Source organism: Mytilus galloprovincialis, chromosome 14 (genome assembly GCF_965363235.1).
Source record: "Mytilus galloprovincialis chromosome 14, xbMytGall1.hap1.1, whole genome shotgun sequence".
Classification (NCBI taxonomy): Eukaryota; Metazoa; Mollusca; class Bivalvia; order Mytilida; family Mytilidae; genus Mytilus; species Mytilus galloprovincialis.
The window spans coordinates 55,618,160-55,644,896 of NC_134851.1; the positions used below are offsets into that span (position 1 = coordinate 55,618,160).

General features: G+C 31.5%; 1 protein-coding gene across 5 annotated transcripts in view; it reads right to left on the minus strand.

Moving 5' to 3' along the window:
* Positions 1–540: 540 nt before the first annotated feature.
* Positions 541–26,737, minus strand: part of LOC143059812 (trafficking kinesin-binding protein 1-like) — a 53,203-nt gene continuing 27,006 nt past the window's right edge. For 2 of the 5 annotated variants that reach the window (XM_076233373.1, XM_076233372.1), the window contains exons 4-17: positions 20,309–20,502; positions 19,699–19,796; positions 17,740–17,827; positions 16,735–16,813; positions 15,652–15,782; positions 14,753–14,827; positions 13,526–13,749; positions 12,230–12,448; positions 10,771–10,911; positions 10,026–10,180; positions 9,020–9,166; positions 8,274–8,373; positions 5,340–5,381; positions 541–4,612 (exon numbers count right to left, since the gene is read on the minus strand). In XM_076233373.1, coding sequence (XP_076089488.1) covers positions 3,946–4,612; positions 5,340–5,381; positions 8,274–8,373; positions 9,020–9,166; positions 10,026–10,180; positions 10,771–10,911; positions 12,230–12,448; positions 13,526–13,749; positions 14,753–14,827; positions 15,652–15,782; positions 16,735–16,813; positions 17,740–17,827; positions 19,699–19,796; positions 20,309–20,476 — 2,334 coding nt within the window. In that variant the 5' untranslated portion in view covers positions 20,477–20,502 and the 3' untranslated portion in view covers positions 541–3,945. Of the gene's footprint in view, positions 4,613–5,339; positions 5,382–8,273; positions 8,374–9,019; positions 9,167–10,025; positions 10,181–10,770; positions 10,912–12,229; positions 12,449–13,525; positions 13,750–14,752; positions 14,828–15,651; positions 15,783–16,734; positions 16,814–17,739; positions 17,828–19,698; positions 19,797–20,308; positions 20,503–22,113; positions 22,255–25,378; positions 25,681–26,737 lie in introns of those variants that run through there. The other 3 variants (XM_076233370.1, XM_076233374.1, XM_076233371.1) reach the window with 3 other exon arrangements.

Genomic DNA, 26,737 nt, shown 5'->3' on the forward strand with positions numbered 1-26,737 from the left:
GCTACGCGCCTGATCAAAGAAATGAGGTTGAGGTCAAGTGAACTCTGTCTGACAGAAATGTAAACATAATAAGCTAGGAATCCATATACCAAATATCATACTACTCTTTAAAAGTGATATTTATAAACTGGAAGATGAAAATTGAGTAACTTTAGATTTCTTCTCAAGTTTTAATGTGTGTAGGTGTAGGGATGCTGTCTCTTGAAATTTATTCATTCTCTTTTTATCATTTTCTCATACTTTTTTTTACAACAGATCGATCTCATCCAAATGTAAGCAATTTATTTTACTAGTAGAGAATTTTTGTCGATTGAAATATTGGCATATCATTTGATTGAATTATAGTTATTGCTTGCTTTATGTCCAGAGGCGAATATTATATATATTTTCAGGATGACAGATCAACTAAAGAAGTTCCAGACTCTCTTTTAACCTTGCCCAAAACTTAACACAAGTGCAGTCAGATTGGTAATGTTTATGATATACATGTAACATTATATATATAGAGGTTTGCCATGGCAACATAAACAAAAACACATATTTAATTTATTTTGTTTTAATATCATCATGATATAAGTTCTGATTGGTTCTAGTGAATAAGCACCAAAAACAAAACAAAAACAACATAAAACTTAACAATGGAAAATAAAAACACACAAAATATAAATATCTACAATTGGGGAAATAATAAATGAAGAAAAACAAACTGACTTTGCTTAATCCTTGCTCCCAAAGCTAGAATATCTCAAACTAATAGATTGTAGTGTTAGTATTTTGTCTAAAAAGGGTAATCTTATGGCGATTTAGCTCTAAGAAGAACTCAGTAAATCCTTCTGTGATGGATCCAATATACAAAAGCTCATTAATTAAAATAACAAAACTATTAAATAGAAAAAAGCTTAGCAAAACACCATGTGCAAGAAGTCTTAAGGTGGTACCTTACACTACATGAAATAAATCAGTAAAAATCAGCTGAACATTTTAATCACATGCTACTGTTAAAGAAATATTAAGCTTCTCAATGATCAAAATTAATATTTGTCAAACTGCAATATATCCAATGATATTTTTCAGAGAAAGTGGTCGGTTCAATTCATTTTAAAAATATTTTTTTTTACAAAGTGTAAAAGTTGATATTGTGTCCAAGTTTTATGAAAATTAAATGAGCCAAATGAATTTTAATCAAGGTGTTTGCTATCACCTTAAAACCAATTTGTATCAAATTCTCCTGAATTTTGTAATATGTTTTGCATAGATAAAAAAGATGACAGTAAAACAGAAAAGCATGAAATATCCTCTACATAAAAATGAGATTTTGTAAAAAAATGAAGAAAAGCTCCGATTTGTGACAACCAACTAAATGTTGTACTGAAACTATCTATTTAAAATATCTTATACCACGTATACCATGTATACTGAATACATACTTCTTATTGCAGAATTTTTTTCTTGCCTATCACTTTTTGAATTTTATATCCCTATGGTTTCAAATGTAGATATGTATTCATATAACAAAAGATAAACATTTGTAATATACATTTGTATATATAAAAAGATATAAATATGAAGAGTTTTTTTTGTAATTGCAAAATTCAAGTAATTCATTCTCTCATAAAATTATGAATCCATGCTAAATTGCAAATTTTTTCTAGCCATTCATTTTTTTTAAGTCAATATCTTTATCACTATGATTTGTAAGTTCAATTTTCAAATGTTGTTTATGCATTTTTATAAGAAAAGTGTATATCTTTGTACTTGTAAAATTCAAGAAATTAATTCTCTTATAACACTACTAATTAACTGGTTTATCATATGTTGTTAAAATGATTGGACAATGTGAATATGCCTGTATGAAGTTGCAACTAACAATGACAACATTGTTTAGAGAAATATTCATTTTTTAAGGATGTACTTACGTGAGATTTGGGAATTTGTGTCAGATTTTTCCGGAATTTTTGTTTTTTTCCCTTCAATTCATGGAAACATATTTTGCCCCATAACACCCTTTCTGCTTTAAATATAAGACTTCAATAGCTCATAAAAGATCATTTACCAAAATTTAAGCAGATTTTAGATTTCTTGTCTTTCAATATGAGACCCTAATAATACATGTACCTATGCAAATATTAGATATATGAGTCAGCCTTTTCCCATCATTTTTTAAAATCCAAATATCTCGAATAGGAGCTCCATAACCTATCAATATTTTTAGCTTATTTTGTTCTTAAACTAGTGCTCTTCCAACCTTAAGTATCCATTTTAATTTCTTCATTGTTTTAATTTCACATTAATTTTAATTTCTTGATTTCTCACCTAAGTACATCCTTAACAGTTGCACAACTTTAATTAATACTTCTAAAATCTTGAGCAACTAAACATGCTAAATGTATGAGCTGATAGTGTGAATCTATGTACGATAGCTTGACAGATTCTGTAAAACTTATGAATACATTTAAGAATAATAATTCTTCTCCAAAAAGTCTAGATAGGCAAGGAAGCAAGGACAAAAGAAAAAGGAATAAAATAAAAATGCCCAATTAAAAGCACTAGAATATAAATATATCTAAATATAGCACATCTTTAATTTACATATATTTAAATATGCATACTTTATGTACAAAATAATTAGTATTTACAATTTTTATTAATTCATATTTTCTATCATACCATCTTAAAGCACCTATCAGGATTTGAATACTAGGCATAGGTTTTGATATCTATGCAAATATCTTAATTAAAATTATATTACAAATATGAAAGAAAGCTTCTTAAATTTTAAAAAACAAGAAACCAATAAAAAAAAATCCCTGTAAAACTTATATTTTCATATCGTCTCACATGAAAAAAGTAGAATTCATAAATTTCCTCCTAAAATGTATCCAATAAAAATTTTACAGGTTTGATCCTACAAAAGGAGTACAATTTTGTCTGAATAGCATATGAATAATTATTTTTTTAACCTAAATCCTACAAATGACTAATTAAAAATTTACAAAATTGTTGCAGTAAAAAAAATCCCCCAAGAGTACAAAAGCTTTGATAACTGATTATGGAAGGTTGCATAATTTGATTTAAACAGACAGAATTTTAAAAAACTTGATAAACGTATGTAAAACCACTTAAAACAAGTATGTGAGTTGTTTAAATGGATGAGGCATTTTTTGAAATCTTTCCTTTATTCAAACATCCATTTCCATTTGAATGGAATTCCTCTAAGGAAGTATGAATGTGACCTACGATGTATTCATCATTGTAAGAAAAACACACTACTAAATATATTAACAAACAGCACTGATATACAGTTGTATAAAATCACAAATGCATATTGAAAGACTATAGTACTTGTTACATAATTCTGTTTATAAACCACAGGGCCCACTACACTACAATTTCAATTTGAATCTTAGACAATTTTTGCAATTTATTTTATAATCAAGCAATAATATGAACAGATTTTAGTCTGTATGGCCATCAGAAAAAAATGTTTTAAGGTAAATACACCACATTAAATTCGTAATAATAATAATTCAGATGCTGAAATCAACATTTAAAAATCTGACTTTTTATCATTTTTTTCCCAAAAAATTCTTGTCTTTTTGTAACTAAAACATAAATTCAGTTTAATTATTATTAGGAAGTTTAAAAAAATAAAAAATTACAATTTCTAATTGAAAAAGATTTCTCAATTCTAAAAGGAAAAAACATGGCATGAATAAAATGAAGTCAGAAAATATTGTGAAGATCGAAGCAAAAATCTTTTTCTGTTTAAAAGTTTCAAAATCTATGAAGAAATTATCAAAAAATCCACAACCATAGAAAAATTTAAAAGAATTTGGATGACAGCACAATGCAGATTATCTTATAATTAATAACCATTACATGGCCTTTATAAGGCGAGATAAAATGCATATTGGTTGAATAATTATTACTTAGTCACAGTCAATATCATAATATTCCGCTCCGTTGAAAAGACGTCAGTGCACCAAGTACACTTCCTCCCGCCCTTTGTCCAAATATAGATGAGACCATGGAAGACTTTGTAGGCGACTTATCATTGGTCGACATAACCGTCACATTAGATCCTGCTGAATTATCATTGGTCGCTCTATCTGTCATATTGGACACAGGCAAGGTTCCAATGGCAGAAGAGTTGGTAGTGGTCACATCTGTGCTAGTTTGTGAACTTTGACCCCAGTTACCAAGGAAACCATAAAGAGAAGATCCAGTGTTTTTGATTTTGGACATAAAATTTTCCGTTTCACTTTTATTATGGAGAACATCTGAAGGCACTGATTTCATTTGGTTGTGAAAAATATATCTGTCACTAGATGGCACTGTTGAACAGTTCACCCTCCGATTGTCTGTGACACTAAAGTTTTTATCCAAATTATGTGTTTCATCTGTATAAGAACCTGAGGTTACACCAGCCGTATAGTTTGAGTTGTTTGTTTTTGTTTTTTCAGTGTTTTCTCTGTTCAGATTTTGAGGTAAGAGATCACTTGCTCCCAGAAGTGAGGCCAATCCAAGCCCTGCTCCTTGTACAGGTATAGATCCTACATTAGGTGCATGCTGGGAAGCCATTCTTGGTGAGCAGACAAGAGGAGTTGAGGTACTGAAAATATAAAATATATCAAATCTTTATCTTTACAAAGAATATTTATCTCACTGAGTGCATGTCACTTGGGTTCTTGTTTGTGCTGGGTTGCTGTTTCATTGACTTATATATAGCCCATATATATTAAATATCAAAATATTAAAAATAATTTTGAGTTCTTGAAATATTTTGCTAATTAAGACTACAGATCTGGTGGTCTTAGTAAAAGTTTGATGGTCCTCTTTTTGCAGACAATGAGATTGCCAGACAAATTATGACAGTGTCTAGACTTCTTTTCATCCCTATAGTCTGTAAAATGTTAATATTAAGTATAAGGATACGTGGTATGATTGACAATGATATACAATCCACCAAAGACCAAATGATGTAGAAGCAAGGCTTTGAAGCATCCATACAGGTCAATATACGGTTACAAAAACAAAATAGACAGTAACCTATGAAAAACATGAAATGACAAATTGTACATCAATTCTACAAGAAAAACAATAACTTATTGATGTATAAAACAATAATAAATAAATACATGTATTATAGACAGCAATCAATGAAAACCACTGAATTTCAGGCTCCTGACTTTGGACAGGCATAACATTTAAAACCAGTCAAATTTTTACTAGAATTCTAAAATGCATATGACTACTTGCTATCTTTACACAGAATGTGTAATTACATTTTTAAAAAGGACAGTTAAAATAAAATAAAAGAAAAATAAATGACAACTCACTCTGTTAAACTTTCTAAGTCACTATCACATTGCTCGTCCTCACTAAATAAAGGAAAAACAAAATGTCACAACAGATAAAGCTTAACAACAAATACACAGTGTTTACAAATACCATTGAAAATCACTTACATTTGAGGTAAATAGAGGTAATTACAAGTATCTATTGTAGCTCTCTAATAATATCACAATGTGCAAGTACTTGATAAACACAATAGACCACTTTCGAGTTCATCCGTCACCGGAAAAAACTCGACAATTATGCGCGCCTTTATGACGTCATTTACCAGATAGAGGGGGTCGCCTGTATCCCTGCACTATTAACGTTCATCAAGCGTCTTAGTGATCGTCATTGTGCAGGATAAACAAGAAATAATGGTTGTTCTGTAGGTACTTAATGACAATTCCCTAATGACAGCTGATTGTCAATTTTTGCGAATCCAATTTGCCCAATAATTTGTACAATATAGAATTATAGTTTTCCAACCACTCGCTCAACATTAGAATGGAAGTGACGACGCCACTAAACGCACAAATGACGTTCACTAAAACCAGAGTTTTTGACGGAAATGCATCGAACTCGAAAGTTGTCTATTAGAGAGAATTGAATTTGAAAACATATGAAGCTTCATATTAAAATTTGGAAAGCTATGATTTTTTAGTTAATTTCCATGGGACTGATAGCAAGAGGTAAACCAGTATATCCCACCCTCTACACACTCTAAGTAGGTACTCTGACTGTACTTTAGAAAATGTAAAAATACTTAGCAATTTCATCTGTCGTGTTGGACACAGATGAGGTTAGTCACTGAAAGAGTTCTATTCTTGTTCTCAATGAGCGATTGGTATGCACATTGGGTTAAGAATTTCCAACGGACGTTACTTAACATGTCACATTTTCATGCAGCTTTTGCCTCAATAACTCATCGATCAATTAAGAAAATAGAAACATATTCAATATTACTGTGAGAAAGAAGTATGTCTTGTTTTAATGCACACAACATGTGCAATGTACTTTAAATAATTTATAATCAATCATATTAGTAAGTTTCAATGGTATTTTTAAATGCTGTGTAATGCAAAACCAAAAGTTAAAAATAAAATGCTAAACTTTACAGTCAACACCAAATTTAAACTTTCCAATTTAATTTCAAATTTGATATTGACTTTAAATTAAAAAAAAAAAAATTGTTGCTATTTAAGAGAATCATAGTTTTTGGGTGAAATAGGGAATATATCATATATGCAAAGTACCATAGATTCATTTATTTTTGTGGATTTTGAAAAAGTATGCATAAAGAGCCTCTAGAAAAATTGTAATTTGTTAAACATTTGAATTCATGGTTCAACTATACCCATGAAAATTGGTATGCAACAAATAATAATGAATCAAGAGTATTAGGAATGAAAATAAGAGGTTAAAATAAAGCTACCGGTTCCAAGTTATGTTTGCAATAATAGAAAAAATCACATTAATTTACTTTTTAAAGAATAATGAATGATTAGGCTCACGGGTACAAAAAATTCAGCAAATATTTGAACATTTTGTTTTTATTACAAAGTCAATCTTTTTTTTAAAAATCAAATAGTATTATAAATTTATCAAGCACTTACCAATAACTTCTTTTACAAAGATATTTATGCAACTGAAATATTTTGGGGTTAAGGCTTTTGCACAATATTTATTCCATCTTTTTTTATTGTGTATAAATTACCATTAAGTCAAATATACCGGTAAGCATTTAGACATATTAATAATGTTACAATGATGTCATAAATTGTATCATACTATCTTATATATGTTGAAGAAATTAACATAATTTTGAAATGACCTAGTAGTAATTTAAAGTCCAGAATTCCCCATAAACTTTTACCAATAATAAATCAAATATAACATGTCAAACATAACTATTTGTTAAAACTGATGATTAAAACCTCACCTTATGTGAGAAGGTTAATTTAAATCATCCATAGTGAGAGTGGCAAAGAATGAACAAACACTTTCTCAACCCAAGACCCAGCTGGTTAAGTGGATAAGGTCCCCAGCCCCAACCTGTAAGGTGGATATGGTCCAAAATATGGTCCCCAGCCTGTAAAGTGTACATGATCATAAGGTCCCCAGTCTGTAAGGTTGATATGGTCCTAGGCCCCAGCTGGTTAAATGGATATGGTCCCAAAATAAGGGGCGGATCCAGCATTTTTAAAAGGGGGTTCTCCAACCAGAATAAAGAGGGTTCCAAACCATATAAGGTTTTCATTCTAATGCATTGATCATCAAAATATGGGGGTCAAACCTATAGAACCAGCCCCCTCCCCCCAATTGGGTTGTGACACTCTACTATTCTTGATTTAAATCCCTTAAAAATGTTTTATGCTAGTGGGGACATCATCTGTGTCCCATTGAAACATTTTCCTATTATTTCTTTTTCAAAAGAATTGCATGTGTAATGTCTTGTAAAGAATAGTTAAATTTGATAGTATTTCAAAAAGATTTCAATTGAGTGTCAGATCTGGAGTGTACTGTCCTTAGTTGGTTAAAATGACACTCCACCTTAATTGAATTGTAGAATATTTTTAATGGGCTAGGTGGAGATAGAAAATCTACCCTCCCTGTGGCCTCTCACTCTGTGGATGAGTAGAAAAAACTACTGTGGATTCATTATCATTCGTTGGATATCAATTTTCGTGGTTTTTGTGGGTACAGGTGAATTGAAATATTCAACGAATTACAAATTTTCTATCACATTGTATGCAAATTTAGCAAACCCTAAAAACCAAATATCCATGAAACAAGCAAGTTCTTGGCAATCCACAAAAATTGGTACAAAATTAAATAAATCCACAATAAGTCAATATTGGCTGTTATGTATAAATAAGTGTGTTATGTATAAATAAGTGTGTTATGTATAAATAAGTGCTTATAAACTGGATAATTACCTTAGATAACAAGACGGATGTCGTACCACAGAGTTTGTGTAGGTATTGATAGTCCAGCTTTCATCCTGAGCTGTTCTCACAGGAAAATGTTCACAGTCATCTACGATTAAGAAAATAATACATGAAGGATGAAGATTTTGGTGGCTTATTTGTGGGGCGCATAACTTTTGTACACATTTTGGGACTCATTTTTTTTACATTTGCGCGCAGCTTCTGATAACATTTGTGTGCATTTATTTTACAGATAACCTGAGGTTAAAATTAAGATAATATAAATCAAATTAATATAAAATGTAAAATGACTACCGGTACAATTTTTTATTTTCCATATTTGTGATGATAGGAATTACAATTAGAAGCTACCTCAGGGCTTCCCAATAAAAACATACATAGGACCCCAGGCAAGGCGACTATTTTTTACAGGTTTAAATTCAATACAGGTCTCTGAAATTACTTCAAGGGGTCTTTGATCTATTTTCACAGTGCCTTGCATGAGTACAATGTTTTAAATAGAACAGCTCTTACTGAAAATCACAATGTGTAAATTAACTGCAGTAAACCTGTATACCTGTACTTATATTGGTGAATATAAGAAACAATTTTGATGTAGTAAAAGACATATTTTAATGGTTGTGTTTGAAATAAAAATTTGATTTTTTTAATTAAAATTGATCAAATTATTAAAATGACACTGAATTATCTCCCTTATGCCAAGATTTATAATAATGAGATATTGACTCCCTTACCATCTTCTTCAAGATCACTGAGATTATGCTGCTCTTCTTCTAGATCAAGTTTTCTTTCTCCCTTGATCTGAACACCTGGCCGAGATTCAAATATGCCACCAATGTTTGGTGTGGCCAACTGTTGCCACTGCCTGAGAGTTACAGAACCTAATAATATACAATGGAAAAAAAAATATCTTTATAAATTGTTAATGTGATTTTTTTTTTGTGGCTAACAATTTTCATGGATACTCAGTATAATTGAGGGTTTGGATGGGGTTAAATGATTAAAGAATAATGCCCTTAAAAAATGAAGATTAGAGAAATGCGTGGTCTAATTTTTTGAAGATTAGAGAAAAAAGGGGTTAATTTTTTGAAGATAAGAGAAAAAAGGGGTGAAAATTAAATGTTTACAGAATAACAGAACCCCTCATCCAGACCCTCATAATTGTTTTGACAAAAACTGCAAGTAAACCTACAATGTTTAATCTTTGTTTAATGTGTTTATCACTTGTTCTTACTGTTTAGAGCTTGTTTAAACTTTAAAATGTCCAAGTTTTTGTGTTAGGTTGATATCTCCATATATAGGAATACCCTATGTTCTCCCTACTGGAATCTTAGGGTTAAACATGTGAGGATGAGGGATGAGGAATATACTAACGAACTCAAAATTGTTGACTTATTTTTTTAATTTTTCAGTTTCGCGCTTTTGCACAGAAATCTCTTTTTTCATCAGGTCATGTTTGCCAAGAGACTTGTAAAATATTTGAAGGAGCATCGTCATGTTACCCCGTAAACTTGTTGTTTATGATATGAAAATGCTTAATGTTCTAATATCTGATGATAGCTTTTCTTTATTGACATACCTTAATCTATAAAAGCGGTTTTCGTACTTCTGTATCTTATTCAACAGATTCTCAAGTTACAATATGGTTGAATTAATAAAAAAAATTATACATAATGTGTACCCTTTCATAGGTAACTACTTCCTTATCTTAAAAATGCAAAACAAAGGTATATCACTTACCTTCCAAAGGTTTCACAATTCTCAACTTTTCTGGCAGACGATAATATGGATTACTACTTCCTGTCATGCCTGATAAGCCACTTAGTCCACTTCCTGTTGACAATGTGCTGTCTGGTGTCTGACAAATACCTGGTGTTGAATTCTCATTTTCTGACCTACAAACATAAATAGAAGTTTACTATTAAAAACTATTTTATTTACCAAGATTCAAATATTTTCTGCTGACTTGCAAAATGGACGAAAATAAGCATGAGTGGTTACCATATTGCAACCATACTGAAACTTTGAATTTTTTTATCATTTAAGTTATTGTAGGGTAGTAATAGATTCTGTCTTCAAGAATGACCAAATTTTAAGACTATGCATGTCTGGCCCCTCATTAAATTCTCTGAATTTCATATTTTGACGTCATAAATAAAGATGACCTTGTGTGATGACGTCACATATCATGCATATAGAGAACACAACTTTCTGCAAATCTTTGAAAAGAAAAGAGAAAATGCATTTGAGAAACAGATTCTACCACTGTAACTCGTGTAGTACCATATTTCTCCACTCTCAACAGTTAAATTTTAATTATTCAAAAAGCTCGGCAAACCTCATGTTTTAATATTTAAATTAAACTGTCTGGAGTGGAGAAATATTGTAACACACTTGTTTCAGTTATGGAATCTATACCTCTCCCACATTCTTTTCAATGGAATAGACATTAAACCCTAGGATTTGCAGTCCTAAATCAACAAACCTCTGTCTATGTCGCTTGTTTTCTTCGTCTTTATAATCCTGCTCGTTCAGTTCATTTGCCCTCCTGAGTGATAATTTACGTAGAGCAGTCTCCAGGTCATTTGACCCAGGTATCCCTGGTCTTCCCAAAGAATGTCTGGTCCTGAAAAATATAAATAATACTTAATGTTAAATACTGGGTGTAAATGAGGCAAAAATCTTTTGAAATACTAGGGAAAACAATACAGCTAGTGGTTATTTGGAAATCTGTCTCAGATGACCCATGAATCTCCCCCATTAGAACTATTGAAGTCATACAACAACCACTTTTTCATTGTGGCGTTAGATATTTTGTCAGATAATTACGTCGAGATTTAAGGGGAACCTTTGTGATGTTCAGTAATGGCAGACAAATAGCAATAATGTGTATATACTATATACCTCATGTAGGTTTCTCACTGTGTTGAAGACCCATCTGTGGCCTTGGGCAGTTTTCTACTCTTTGGTAGGGTTCTTGTCTCTTTGACACATTCCCTGTTTCCATTCTCAATCTTATTTTTCATTTCTTCCTATCAATGTTACGAGTAGGCATGTGCACAGAGAGGACATAAATTTTAGAAAATCCCATGTGCTCTCTAGAAAAATCTTATATGCCATGTACGCTCATCCTTCACATTGGACATGACTATATATTTTTCCATATAAGAACATACAATGACCCTATGTCATTTGGTCTCTGGTGTAGATTTGTATCATTGGAAATCTTATCACATCTTCTTATCTTATTAAAATATTAACCGTAGTAAAAACAAGTTGATCTGTGAGGTATTGATTACAAATGTTACCCTGGATATAAATATTGGATAAACAGAAAGGTGATGAGTGATGGATGTAAAAAGCTTCACAAAGTATAACATTGTCATTTATTTGCATAACATGCTACCTTTCTGTAATATTCATAAGGGCTATTCCATTAAAATACATGTGGGAGGGTATGAAGTGAAGATTAACTATTGAATGTAAGTCATTGGTCTTTTTCATTACGCTTTTATTACCATTATGCAAAATCATCTAAAAGGTGGTTCTTGGTTGTAGGAATTTTGAAAGTCCCTTCCTACCCTCCCACATACATTTTAATGGATTAGCCCTAACATGAAAGTTGAATGAAAATTGCTGTATGGCCACTGTGATTGGTTTTTTTTTTGTTCAGCATATACTGTGAATTCATTCATTTTCATTGGTACCAATTTTTTGTGGATTGAGTTAAAACTTACATATTTGATTTCATGAAGGTTTAAACAAAATCTGCATACATGTTTATTGGAAATTTGAAATTCCGTGAAAAGATGTTATATTCTTTGGTCCCTACACTAGGTGACGTCATAGGTATGTGGTTTACCTGAACCAACAAAAATTGGTATCCCATGATTACTAGTGAATCCACTTTACATATAATGAGGTGATGTGACTACATTACCTACCCATATAAACCATCAAGATCACTGGCTGTAGCATCGCTAGGTCCAGATTCAAGATCAGAGAAGTACATAGAACTTCTGTTCGAAACAGGGGCTGATTCAATACTGTCATTCAAACTATAATTAGATGCCCCTAAATGACTACCGCTACGTATAGAACTACATCTTGAACCAGACTTCTTGGCTGCTTTTACTGTCTCGAAAACTTTCCAATTATGGACCCTGAAAAGATAGCATATATACTGTACATTGCAATTGCTATATTGATAATTGATTGATGTCCTCTTCAAATTTAAAGTATACATGAATATTCATTTTTTTTTTGTTTTATTTGTGTTTATGGTTTAAAGTTTTAATATTAGGCAGAAGCCAGGATACCTTGAGACAATGACCTAGCACGACAGTTTAAATGCTGGAAATCCTAGTTAATGAAGACCTGAGTTAAACACACCTCGCCAAGATCCAAGAAGATTTTGGATGATTTAGGAATAGTCAGTCTGAATATAATTATGAAATAGTTGTCAGGCTAACAGTACAACTGAAATCAACATGCATTAAGTTTTACACTGTCTTAACTCACTAGTCACATTTTGTCACTGTTCTAGATCTTTATATACCATTATTAACTTTGAATCTGCTATTTTATCAATTGTGACATTTTCACTTCGTGTGAATTTGCATAGCAGGTGATTCCAATATACATGATATAGCAGTATCAACTAGCTCTTTCAACACACCCTGTCCCCTCCATAAAATTCATAAGATTCCCTCAGTTTCTGTTTGTTACCTGAAATTGTCTTATCCTAATTGATTTAAAAGATTTAAACATTAGCATTTGTCGTCTCAATTGATCAATCATTGAGACTGATTTTGTACTTTTTTCCAAATTTTTCCCCAATGTAGAAGTTTGTATTGTTATGAAAGAGATCGATGTAACATTTGGACCGAATGAAATCATTTTCTATGTTCAGTGGACTGTGAAATTGGGGTCAAAAGTCTAATTTGGCATTAAAATTAGAAAGATCTTATGCTAGAGAATGTGTGTACTAAGTTTCAAGTTGGTTGGATTTAAACTTCATCAAAAACTAATTTGACTAGAAACTTTAACCTGAAGCGGATAAAACAGATGAACGGACGAAAAGACAAACAGACCCACAGAACAGAAAACATAATGCCTTTCTACTATCGTAGGTGGGTCATTAAAATATTTTCCACAAAATCAAGAGTGTTTGGCCAAGGAATGATTACAGAGTACAGTTTGTTATTAAGCCCCACTTACCAATAATCAAATCTACTTACTTCCTCTCAGTAGGTGAATATCCTTTAGGATACTCCATATCCCCTTTAAGTGATGTCTCAAGTTCAGATGCCAGGGAATCAGATGGTAAACTAAGCAAGGATGATGACATGTAATTGTGACGTACAGCTCCTGGTTTCTGTTTTCGACGTACTTGTCGTACCTCTTCTTGTGCATCTTCGTATAGTGCAACAAGTTCATCATGTTTATCTTTTAACTCTGAGATCTGAAACATAAGGTATGCCAATTTTTGTAAAAGATATTATAGAGTAGTCTCCCTTTGATATTTGTTCAAACAATTCACCTTTCAGGTTTTTCAGTTCTGATTATGTATGAGGAGCCGGGATCGGGTGTTTTTAAGCTCGGAATTTCAGGATTGACCCTTTCGGGATCCGGGAATTCTTTTTCCCAAATTTGGGATGTCGAAATTTGAATTTATCTAAATTCGGGACCTCAGGATTTTGTGTTTTTAAGCCGAAGATTTCGGGATCAGGACCCCTCCTACCCCCTCATGTGTTCATTTCTTTTTGAATAACAAAATTTTACTGGGAGGGAATACTCTATTAAATATAATAAAAGAACAGAGTTCCAATGTTGCCTGCTTTGCACCTATTTGATCTATTCAAAGGGATATAACTCTTAAAATCATTTTAATAGGCACTGATTTTCAGTCTTGACAAAAACATTGCTGATATTCATCTATGAACCCACAAAATTCTGGGAAGAGTTATACACATGAGAACGCTAATGACACAATTTTCCATTTAAATAATGTTTCCAAGGGGCATAACTCTTTTAAAGATAATTGATCAGCACTGATCTTCAAACTAGTGCAAGACTTTGTTGATATTGGATTCATGAAAATCTGGCAAGAATTGTACATGCAAGCACACTAACAAGACAGGTCAGAAGGGTGTCTGGTGTTTCTTTATCCCCTGCAACATACTGTGCAGGGGAAAATTTCCTTTTACATTTGATTCATAATTTTAAATGAAGGACAAATAAAATGTGGTTATCAAAATATATCCAAGAGCAATGCTTTAGATAACTCATTCATTAAGCAACTTTCAAAAGATAAAGATCTGTAATTTAATATTTCTATTTACAGTATAACAGTATTTCTTTTAAAAATTCATGAGATCTTGGACACACATAAATTTGTCGCAAATAAAACATTTTTTCTTCTGTATCTTTAAGAAAATTGCTATCTTTATTTAAACCATGCCTACCTCTCGTGTTAAAAATCTTTGGGTATTTTGTGAAGCTTCTAAATGTTTCTGCAGTTCTAGATTTTCTGCTGTTTGCTGGAAAATAAATAAAATTGTTCTTCTTTTAATGTTTTAAGCAAAAAATATATATATATTGTTTTAATATTTTAATATCACTTTATGAGTAATAATTTCTCTGGCAGTGTAAGAAAACAAGACATATCAAACTGTAGATCATCATTTGATTTTCTCATGAAAATTGCATTCAAATGCAATCATTTTGTATCAATGGTTTTGATTGGATGACAATATTAAAAGTGTATGTTTGTTTTTTCAATTTTTATTGGTGGTTGATTTATCTGTTGTACTGTTCAATCTGATTGAAATACATATCCTTTTCCATGCTACGATTACAAGGATATGTTGTACTTTCTGTTTTAAAGACCTTTCAGAGTCCTCATGTTTTGTCCAAATGATGCACATCTTCAAAAATTTATAGGGTGAATTTCAATGGTTGATGTAAAATTTATCATAACAGAAAGTTGAGATGCGTGTACTCAAAACATGGGCACATAATCTAGATCTGTATTTTAATGAGATTGGTATATTTGAGAACCCTCTAGTTTCATCCATATAGTGCCATTTAAAAAAAAATATAAAGCTTTATTACAACTGTCACATAAATTTAACATTAACCAATAAACCACTTTCGAGTTCATCCGTCATTCAGACATTTACAGCTAACAATTCTTCCATACAACAAATATAGTTGACCTATTCATGCTATTGTTTATAGTTTAAGAAAATCAGACCAAAACACAAAAACTTAACACTGAGCAATGAACAGTGAAAATGAGGTCAAGGTCAAATAAAATCTGCACACGACTGACATATAAATCCACGCCATTTCCATTTCTTACCACTTTAACCTTCCTCTGAAGGTCAACAATCTGTCCCAGTAAATTAGTTATTTCTTCTTTCTGTGCACCGTTCTCCTCCGTCTTTTTGGTCAATTCTTCAACATAATGTTCTAAATCTTTCTTTACTTCAACTGTTATAAAAGTAAATAGAATTAAAGAAATGGAGCAATTTATTTTGATCCATGACAGTTTCATTTTCGTACTTTTAACTTTACATATTATAGTTCAACTAAAACTGTTTATACAATCCAAACCATTTTCAATCAGAAAATTTCAGTTCAGGCTCTTTCCTAAAGAAAGACCAATTTATTACTCCAAACCTTACTAAAATATATACAATAAAGAGCTGTGCCATGAACAATGATACAGCCATTGCTTTTCAAAGAATATAACTCCTAACTCCTCAATGTCATTTAGAAACTTATTGAAAAAACTTACATCTTAATAGATATTAACCATTCATGAAAAATGCTCAAAGCACTTTTGAGTTTATATTGTTCGAAAACTTGAAAAAAACCTGTTCAAATGAACATGATGAACAACACCCTATAACTCGGAAACCAACTTAAAACTAAAATCTATAAAAATCAAAAGGAAGCTCATGTCAATAGATATTAACAATTCATTAAAATTTTATGCAAATTTATTTAAGGAGTTTGTGAGTTATTGTCTGACATGTTTACCACGGACAGAGTAACAGAGGTATACCATAATATGTACCGTAAAAGTGCATATAAAAAGTGTGGAAAACTGATTATTTAAGGGGATTTTCTATATCCAAGGACCATAACTCTGCAGAAAAACCATTAGACCGAAAATAGATTTAAACTTGCTCTATTACTTGTCATGATAAAACTATATTCAAATTACCTAATCAATACCTTCCAGCATGACGAAAAAGTGTGGAAAACTGATTTGCTGGACTGACGGCTAAAGCTAAGTCTAAAATCCCCTTCTACCTCGGTACTTAGGGGAACTAAAAATACCAGCTTAAATACAAGGACTTGGTCAACTTAAGTTATAGCCTATTTTTATATTAATGATTTTTAACCCGAAATTATATAAATTTTTGGCCAATCTTACCAAACTGTTGAAGACAATCATTGACAAGTTTTGACTCTTTCTCTTCAAGTTCATATGTGTCTGCTGACAACTGGGCAGTCTGAAAAATAAAAAATATTATTAAATAAAACACATTCAGTATGATTTCAACATAATCATACGTAATATGTAAATTATCATTGATATGTTCATAACTATAAATGAACTGTTGAATGGTTTCACGCTAGTTATTTTGGGGACCTTTATCACGTTTATAGATTGCTATTTGGTGTGACCCAAGGTTCTGTATGGAAGACCTATAATGGTTTACATTTAATTGTGACTTGGATGGAGCAACCTTTCGTAACTTTGTCTCTTCAATGCCCTTCAACATAATACTTTATTTGGTCTTTTTTTTCTTAAATATTTGGGAGTCACTAATGAATACTTTGTAAAATAAAGGCTGCCTGCCGTACAAATTTTAATCCTGGTTTCTATGATGTTTAATTTCAACAAAAATCTTCATCAGGCACCCTCAAGACCAAAAATTATGCCTTGGCAAGGATACAAATTACAGAGAATGTCAAGGTCAAAGGCCTAGAAAAAAAACCTATCTTTGCTTAAATATTGTTTATATTTAATATAAGGTAAAGAAGTCATTCCTTTATTTTTTAAACTGTGCAAAAGCCAGTCAAGGTCGCCGCCTTAATTTTTAGTTTTTACCTAGGTGCTACAGAAGAGACATCTGTTTTTGAGTTGCCTACTCAGACGATTGGGGTATGGACATTAATGTGTTTGGTCTCTGCTGTTGGATACTTGTCCCATTGGCAATCGTTTCACCTCAATTTTATTCTATATTCATTTTAACTAAGTCATTGTAAATGTTTACAAGAGTCTTATAGGCAATTTAGCAATCAAACCACCTCTCTTTTAATTTTCATTTTAACTGAGTCTGCAAATACTAATGAGGGCTGATGGATTTCATACGGTCTTAGCTTTAACTTAAGTTTTACATTTTCTTGCTCCAAGATTTCACATTTTTCTTACCTCCAACTTAAGTTTCACATTTTCCTGCTCCAAGGTTTCACATTTTTTCTGCAGTGATTTTACACCACTCGAATGGAGACTGTCATCACTAAAAAGAAATACAGAAATGTTTAGATGTATTCTGCAATACTATAAACAGTATGAATTTAATTTTGTACAATGAATTGCTTAGACCATTGCCCATGCAGTAATTAAAATGTTCTTCTAGTCATTTTTCTGCTGACATATAGATGACCACCTAAGAGATTTTTTAATTTTTGTGGATAGAGGAAAATACATTACTTCTTTCAAATCAACTAAGTACTGTGGATTCATTGGATACCAATTAACTTAGGTACAGATGAACCATAAATTCAAATTGGATTTTCAACAACTAGAGGCTCTAAAGAGCCTGTGTTGCTCACCTTGGTCTATGTGCATATTTAACAAAGGACACAGATGGATTCATGACAAAATTGTGTTTAGGTGATGGTGATGTGTTTGAAGTTCTTACTTTACTGAACATTCTTGCTACTGACAATTATCTCTATCTATAATGAACTTTGTCCATTAGTAACAGAGGAAAATATTTTGTAAAAATTTACCAAAATTTATCAAATTAATGAAAATGGTTAAAAATTGACTATAAAGGGCAATAACTCCTTAAGGGGTCAACTGACCATTTTTGTCATGTTGACATATTTGTAGATCTTACTTTGCTGAACATTATTGCTGCTACAGTTTATCTCTATCTATAATAGTATTCAAGATAATATTTTAGGGCAGATAGATATTGACTTGATAAACAATTTAACCCCTTGTCAGATTTGCTCTTAATGCTTTGGTTTCAGAGTTATAAGCCAAAATCTACATTTTACCCATATGGTCTATTTTTAGCCATGGTCAAAATTTATCAAATTAATGAAAATGGTTAAAAATTGACTATAAAGGGCAATAACTCCTTAAGGGGTCAACTGACCATTTTTGTCATGTTGACATATTTGTAGATCTTACTTTGCTGAACATTATTGCTGCTACAGTTTATCTCTATCTATAATAGTATTCAAGATAATATTTTAGGGCAGATAGATATTGACTTGATAAACAATTTAACCCCTTGTCAGATTTGCTCTTAATGCTTTGGTTTCAGAGTTATAAGCCAAAATCTACATTTTACCCATATGGTCTATTTTTAGCCATGGTGGCCATCTTGGTTGGTTGGCTGGGTCAATTGACACATTTTTTAAACTAAATACCCCAATGATGATTATTGCTAAGTTTGGTTAAATTTGGCCCAGTAGTTTCAGAGGAGAAGATTTTTGTAAAAGTTTATGACAACGGACAACAACGGACGCCAAGTGATGAGAAAAGCTCACTTGACCCTTTGGGCCAGGTGAGCTAAAAATAAATGAATCCATAGTATTTATAGAATCTAACCTTGGAGGTTCATTTATTGACCATTTACACAGTTTTAGATATTTTCAGTGTAATCAGAATGTAATCAAAAAGTAATCAGGATGACAGGGTATTTTAAAAAGCAATTGATTAAGGTTGTACCTAAAACCTAACTAAAATTAATTTGGCTCATTTAATTTTCTTAAAATTTTGACAAAGTATTTACTTTGACCCTTTGACAAAAATATAAAAAAATCAAAAAAATTGAACCAACCCTTTAATCAGAAAAATTACACTGGTTATATAGCAGTTTGACAAACACTCATTTTGATCATTGAGAAGCTTAATATTCCCTTAAGAACACAACGTCATTAAAATGTTCTGCTGATTTTACAGAGTTATCTCCCTGTAGTGTTAGGAACCACCTTAAATCACATGAATTAAATCAGATTTTTGGCTGATTAACAATTACAATGACCCCAAGACTGGTTCTGGTAGACTTTGACAAAACCACGAAATCAAATATCCATGAAAATAAGATTTTCAACAAAAATTAATGAATCCATAGTATTTATAGAATCTAACCTTAGAGAGTCGTCACTAGGAGATATTCCACCTTCATATTCTGTGAAGGCTTGGAGTAGGCCATCCTTCAAAATAACCTCATGTTTCAACTGGTTGACCTATAAAATAGTATAACTGAATTATAGTATTGTTAAACATTTAACAATTGTGCTAAAAATGTCTCTTTACTGATAATTTGAGGAAGTTTGGATAAGGTAGCAATCTTTTTATTCTTTTCAATCTGATTGTTAAGTTGATAAATATCAGTAGAATGTTGTTTGTTCAACACCTAGAGACATTTCATAAAAATAACCTAGTTAGATACTAAATAGTACTTTGTTTCAATGAATGATGCAGGAAAACAACTTCAAATTCACATTAGATAATATCTACGGAAAAAAAGAACAAGACTTATATTCATACACAAAAAATATATACTTGTGTTGCAAATTTTTCATTCCTAGAGTAAACAATTTTAATTGTCCAATCAGACCCTATCAATGTAATAAACTTCACCAAGCTCTGTTTTATTGTCAAACCAAAAACTGTGTTATGAAAACTGTGTTATGAACATATGAATCGATATTCTATCTCAGTCCTTATAGTAGATATATATTGTATACTAGTATACCTTATCAACAACTGCAGATAGGTGCTCCTCAAGGCCCTCATTTTTGGTTTCTAATTCTTGATTCTTGGTTAAAAGTGTTTGTCCAATACGTGCTGCAAGTTCTAAATCTCTTTCTTTCTCTTCTAATAATCTATTTACAGCCTCAATATCATTATATGTCTTTGTCATCTGTGTTAGACGATCAGAGCACAGGACTAAAAAAGAAAAAGAAAATGTTAACATCATCATTAGACCGTTGGTTAGACAGTTGATTTTCCCGTTTGAATGGTTTTACACTAGTAATTTTGGAACCCTTTATAGCTATTTGATGGTGTGAGCCAATGCCCCGTGTTGAAGACCGTACATTGACCTATAATGGTTTACTTTTATAAATTGTTATTTGGATGGTGAGTTGTCTCATTGGCACCCACACCACATCTTCCTATATATATATAAAATAATATCTAAATTTGATGGTATGTAATCCTTGCCTAATTTGGTCATTGAGACTGAAATAATGGATATAATGCTGGACCAGCCATGACAAAAATTGACAAGTCCCTGGGGTTGAAGGCATAAAACTTTGCTCAGTGCTCGAAGCACAAAAATCATGCTCGAAACATAAAATCCAACATTTTGATTGGTTGATTTTCGAGTACGAGTACAAAAAACTGACACGAAAGTTTTATGACCACAAGGCCTGGACTGGCATTTAAAAGTTGAAAAGACCCTGGCCATTGTGGACTCGCCAATAAAAAAATCAAATATCCTTGAACTCACCATTATAAGATTGAGATTTCATTTATGCTTAGAATCTAATTTTTGGTAGAAAATCATGAAACAATTGAAAATATTCATTATTTATAAACAGCAAAAATCATTGTGGCCAGCCAATAAAAGAGTAAAATTTTCTTGAAAAGATCAGAGAATTTAAAGGCTTTTTCATCAAATTGTTGTGGGCTGACTATGCACTATAATCAGTAAATTTGTTAATAAAGGTTTACATGTAAAGATGAAAATGATATTATATATGTACATATGAAATATTTGTACTCCCAAGTAAACCTAAAATTTCACTTCAATGTCAAAGTCCCTTTTTATAGTTAAACTCTTATCAGTAAAATACATTGTAAAAAGGTAAGTACATGTATCATATTAAACTGAAATTAAACAGCTGTTATGGTTAAGATCCACCATAACACTAAATTGTTTATCTTATATTGCACTTTGCCTTCTTTCTTTGAAATTGGAGGTACATTGCTTTTCCAGGAAGCCATTGTCATATAGTTAAACTCTTATCAGTAAAATACATTGCAAAAAGGTAAGTATCATATTAAACTGAAATTAAATAGCTGTTATGGTTAAGATCCACCATAACACTAAATTGTTTATCTTATATTGCACTTTGCCTTCTTTCTTTGAAATTGGAGGTACATTGCTTTTCCAGGAAGCCATTGTCAGGTCCTGTTTACAAACAGAAAAAAAAAAAAAAAATCAGTCTAAACAACCAAAATTTTTCGATAAATATTTTTTTATAACAATAATAAGATCCACATTATCTGATGAGCTTGTTGCCACCAAAATTCAAAATTGATCTGTGTTTTGTGGTTGAAACCATGGTGTATAAGTTTCATAACATTTGGTTGATGTAAACTAAAGTTAGAGAACAGAACCAACTTTGGGACGTAGTCAGACTGACAAGGGTAAAACTTAATACCCCCTCCGCTCGTAACAACAAGGACATAAAAATCATTTTATTAAGAAACCAATGGCTGTATTATAAAAGTTTTTGCAAATATTTTAACATGTGTAAAGAATGAACCTACCGCTTAAAAAATTCAAATAGTCACAATATTAAAGTACCACTTGTTATATAACTCCAAAGATCATCTTTTCCTCAAGAAACACACACCATAACATTTAATGTATTTTTAAAGTCTACTGACGATTGGCAATGTTCCTGTACTTCATAAAAAGACACCCACATCTATAGACAATACTTTTTTAAAAAGATCTGAAATCATACATGTATGATCGTCAATAGGTGTAAATCTTTCTCACAGTTAAACTCAACGTTGCAAAATTCTGTCGACATTTGGCAGCATTTCCAAATAGGACCGTTATAAACTGTATACAAGCTTTATGAATTTTAATCTGTTATTTATCGACTCTGTATTAAACACAGCTAATACATTAAATGTAACACCTCAATGAATTTTATGTAAACAAATTTTAATTAATATTCAGTATGGAGTCCATTTAAAGCCCCAATCGATCAAGAGACATATTGTTTACAATTTTTTTTATATTTACTTTTTATCAAAACATATGTCATGAGAAATAGGAGAATATGAATGCTCATTGCATAACTTTAAGTTCTAAGCAAATTCTACAAACCGAATTCACTTCAATTAGCTGGTTTGGTGGGCATAAAAAAGGCAAAGTTATTAACTTAAAATTGTAATGAAGGATATTTGGTGTTTGACCCACCTTTCAGCTCTATAAGTGGAGTCATGGTGGTCAGTTTTTGTTGGTTGAGGAAGCCAGAATGAGTGCATGGAGAACAAGTTCCTATAAATGCTTAAGCACAACTATCTGGGTAGTCAATACAGATTTAAGTCAAACACATCGCACCTACAACTAGAGGATTGACATGCTGGTGAAAAAAAAGACCACTGTGACCACTAAAGTTGTAAGTGCCCAAAATCAAAATACTGTTTGTTTGTACAGTTGTCAACTACTTTTGGGGGCTAACATTGCAAAAGAAAAAATTCCTACCAAGAACATTTAACCTTCTGGTCAGACGTACAAAAATGTACTATTTGTACAAGTCATCTTTATTTACTTCAAGAAAATTTTTGTTTTGTTTATAATTCATTTCATTTTTCATTCATTCTTATCAGTGCATTATATTTGCATCAATCAATTCAATTAAAATTCAGTATAGAAGTACCAATTAATTAATTGAAATATTTGTTTACAATTTTATTTATATTACCGTAATTGACATAATTATAAGTTTTTAATAACATATTTATCATGAGAAGTGAAATATGGAAATTATATCTATATCAAATTTGATGGATTTTATTCATTATTTATTTATTTATAAGTTTCTTATACACATTGCATTTCTTTTTCTTGAAATTCAGTACAAATTTTATAAAGTATCGATCATTTAATTGAAATGTTGTTTACAATTTTATCTAATTTTTTAAATTTTTTTTTATTAAGTTTTTAATTAACATATATTTAGCATTTGAAGTAAAACATTTGTTTTTACAAATGAATGTTCATTTTCTGTATCGGATGAGACTTGAAATTGCCCAACTTGTAATTCATTTTTAATTAGAAACTATCAGCAACATGATATTTATATTCTTTCAATTCATTTATATGATGTGGAATTTAGTATGACTTCCATTTTCACTAAACAAGTACACAATTTTATTTAGGGGGCAGCTGAGGACCACATACAGGTCCAGGATATTCTTGCTGTGTTGAAGACCTATTGGTGGTCGTCGGCTGTTGTCTGCTCTTTAGTTGGGTTGTTGTCTCTTTGACATATTCCCTATTTCCATTAAGTGACATTAGGATCTGCATACTTACCCTTCCAGAACACCTGAGATCAACAACTTTATTTTGATGGGTTACATGTTGCTCAGTCTTCAGATTTCTATGTTGTGTTTTGTGGACTTGTTTGTCTCTTTGTTGTTTCTCATAGATTTTTTCTATGATGGGGTTTTAATGCCACTTTTAAGCACCGCTTTTGGGCTATTTTGTAGGGACAAAGTTTTTTTGGTGGGGGAGCCGGAGTGCCAAGAGGAAACCAGTTCGATGGGAAAACTGAAAAACCTGGTCAACTGAGGTTGGAGTCAAGTGCACCTGCACGAGAGGGGTTTTAAACCACAACCTCAGTGTTGAAGGGCTAGTAATTTCATTAGTAACTTCTTAGACCACACAGCCACTGAGGCCCCCTTTTTTATATAGATTTCTGCCATGGAGTTGTAATTTTCTCTTAAATATATGAGGACACTTGTCCTAAATTAGCATTTTGCACTGTCAAGAGATTAAGCAATAAAATATATCAAACAATGGAAGATGCATATCATCTCAGACATGCATTTTTTTAAAACAAATTCATTAAATAGAACATCATGCAAGGCCATCTATTTTTGTAATTTTTATCTTTTAAAAAGAAAGAAAAAAAAACACATGTCAGAAAAGCATGTCCTAAATGTTTTATTCACCAAACTTTAAAAGATAAATTACTTAAGAAACTTAAGTTCCCTTAAATCAAATATTATCAATGCACTTTTTCTGTATTCGAAATTCATTCATCTCCAGGATCATACTGTTTTTTAAATACCAACATGATCAAGATTCAAGGACTACATGTCAATTGGACCACTTGTGTAACATATAACAGAGATTAACTTTGTTGACTTCACAGAAAATATAGACCCTGGATTCCATAACAAATGGATTACTGGTAAAATGTCTAAATTGATGACATCTTTATTTCACTAATTTGATGAGTATACATAATTTAAGAAGGTCTACAAAGAGGAGAAATATAATATGCTCATAGAAAAATGTGAACTGAAAAAAGTGATGTTATGCTGCGGCTTTGCTGCCATGTACAATAAGGAGAAGTGGAATGCTTGCCAACAAGACATAACCATTGATAGACTAAATGACAAAGTTACATACAAACAATTATGACCACCTTCAAAAATGAGCAAAACCTTTTTGATTCATTTTGTTTTCCCCATCATCAAATTTAAAAACTGTCAGCAAATACCAGGTAGAAAAACACTAACTTTCATAACTTAAAACCATGGACACATGCATGCATGCAGACACAATCCACAAAAAGACACAGGTTCCATCTCAAAATCTCTCCTTTCATTTATGTCTAAGTTACTTCCCTTTAGTTATTTTGTTCCATAATAACACATGGGTTTTCAAAAAGTCTGTTGAAAATTCAAAACCTTCAGGTGCCTAATCAAACATCAAAATCAAAACTTTTACATCTTTTTTTTTAGGTAGCACATCAGTGTATTGAACTGATTTTCTTACAATTTTTACCTGCCAACTGTTGTAGCTGATCATCTGTAGAATACCCATAACAATACAACTCTTCACTGGTCAGAGATAACACAGGAATATCCATTATGTCCGGTCATCTTGGTCATTTTAGGGGTTGGGGTCAATGAGACAAAGACTATTTCACATGTAAGTACAGTATTCCACTAGAATTATTTGTCACTGACCACCAAGATGAAAGTGTTAACAGTTTTCCACTGGAATTATTGTTTGTTAACTGCGAAATTGAAAGTGTTAACAGTTTTCCACTGGAATTATTATTTGTTAACTGCAAAATGAAAGTGTTAACAGTTTTCATCCGGTATTTTTGTTTGTTAACTGCGAAAATGAAAGTGTTAACAGTTTTCCACCGGAATTGTTGTTTGCCTACTGTCAAAATAGAAATGTTAACAGTATTGAATAAACAAATCTTAATACATGTACTCCTTCAATGCAGAGTTATGAGTTCTTGGAGAAGGAAAATTAACTATTTTAAGAATTCCCTTTCGAGTAATAAATCCCTAATATCAATTGTTTTGGTTGATTAATTGTCAACTCACAATTCCAATGGCAATAGTCACTTGGCACTGTCTAAACACTTGTGCAATTCATAAACTTTAAAAGTTTAATTTTGTCCCACCTACCACTCTATTTATTACCAGCTCTTTCAAAAGTCATAGCTTAAAAACAACAATGCAGCTAAAATTACTGACTAAATAATCAGTTTATACAAAACTGGCTTTTCTGGTGCTGCTTTTGAAACAAGAGCTCCGTAGTAATAAATTGATCACAAAATCACAGTGCAATCTGTACAAGTTCAAACATAAACCTCAGATGTGCAGATGCTTTGCAACTTGGTGTGAAAAGCAGAAACACAGTATGCCACTTTCTTTTACTTTAATTTCAATCCCCTTCAGACTCAGTCTTCCAATTTATTTTCAATCCTCTTAAATATTTTCTGCAATAAGCTTCTTTTCTTCAATAACACTAGGGAATTTGAAAGCAAGTCTTGTTGTTTCAATTTTGTTGAGTTTTATTGAGAGAAAACCCTTTCTTATAAGCAATAAATCATAAGATGAAACACAACAATCGTCTTTCTACATCCCATTAATAATACTTTCTCATCCAAATTGCATGATACAGGAATATCAGTCATTCCTTTTTACGCATTTCAACTACATGTTTTGTCTTTTTGCGATCGTCTCAATGAACTCATTTTAAGATATATATATATTGTTGAAAAAAAAAATTCTTCAACACTTTTTCAGTCCAATTAATCAATCTAAACAAAGCAGGTACAAGACAAATTAGAATTTCAGATAAATTCCATAGTTTAAAATTAACTATTCAAACTTGTACATG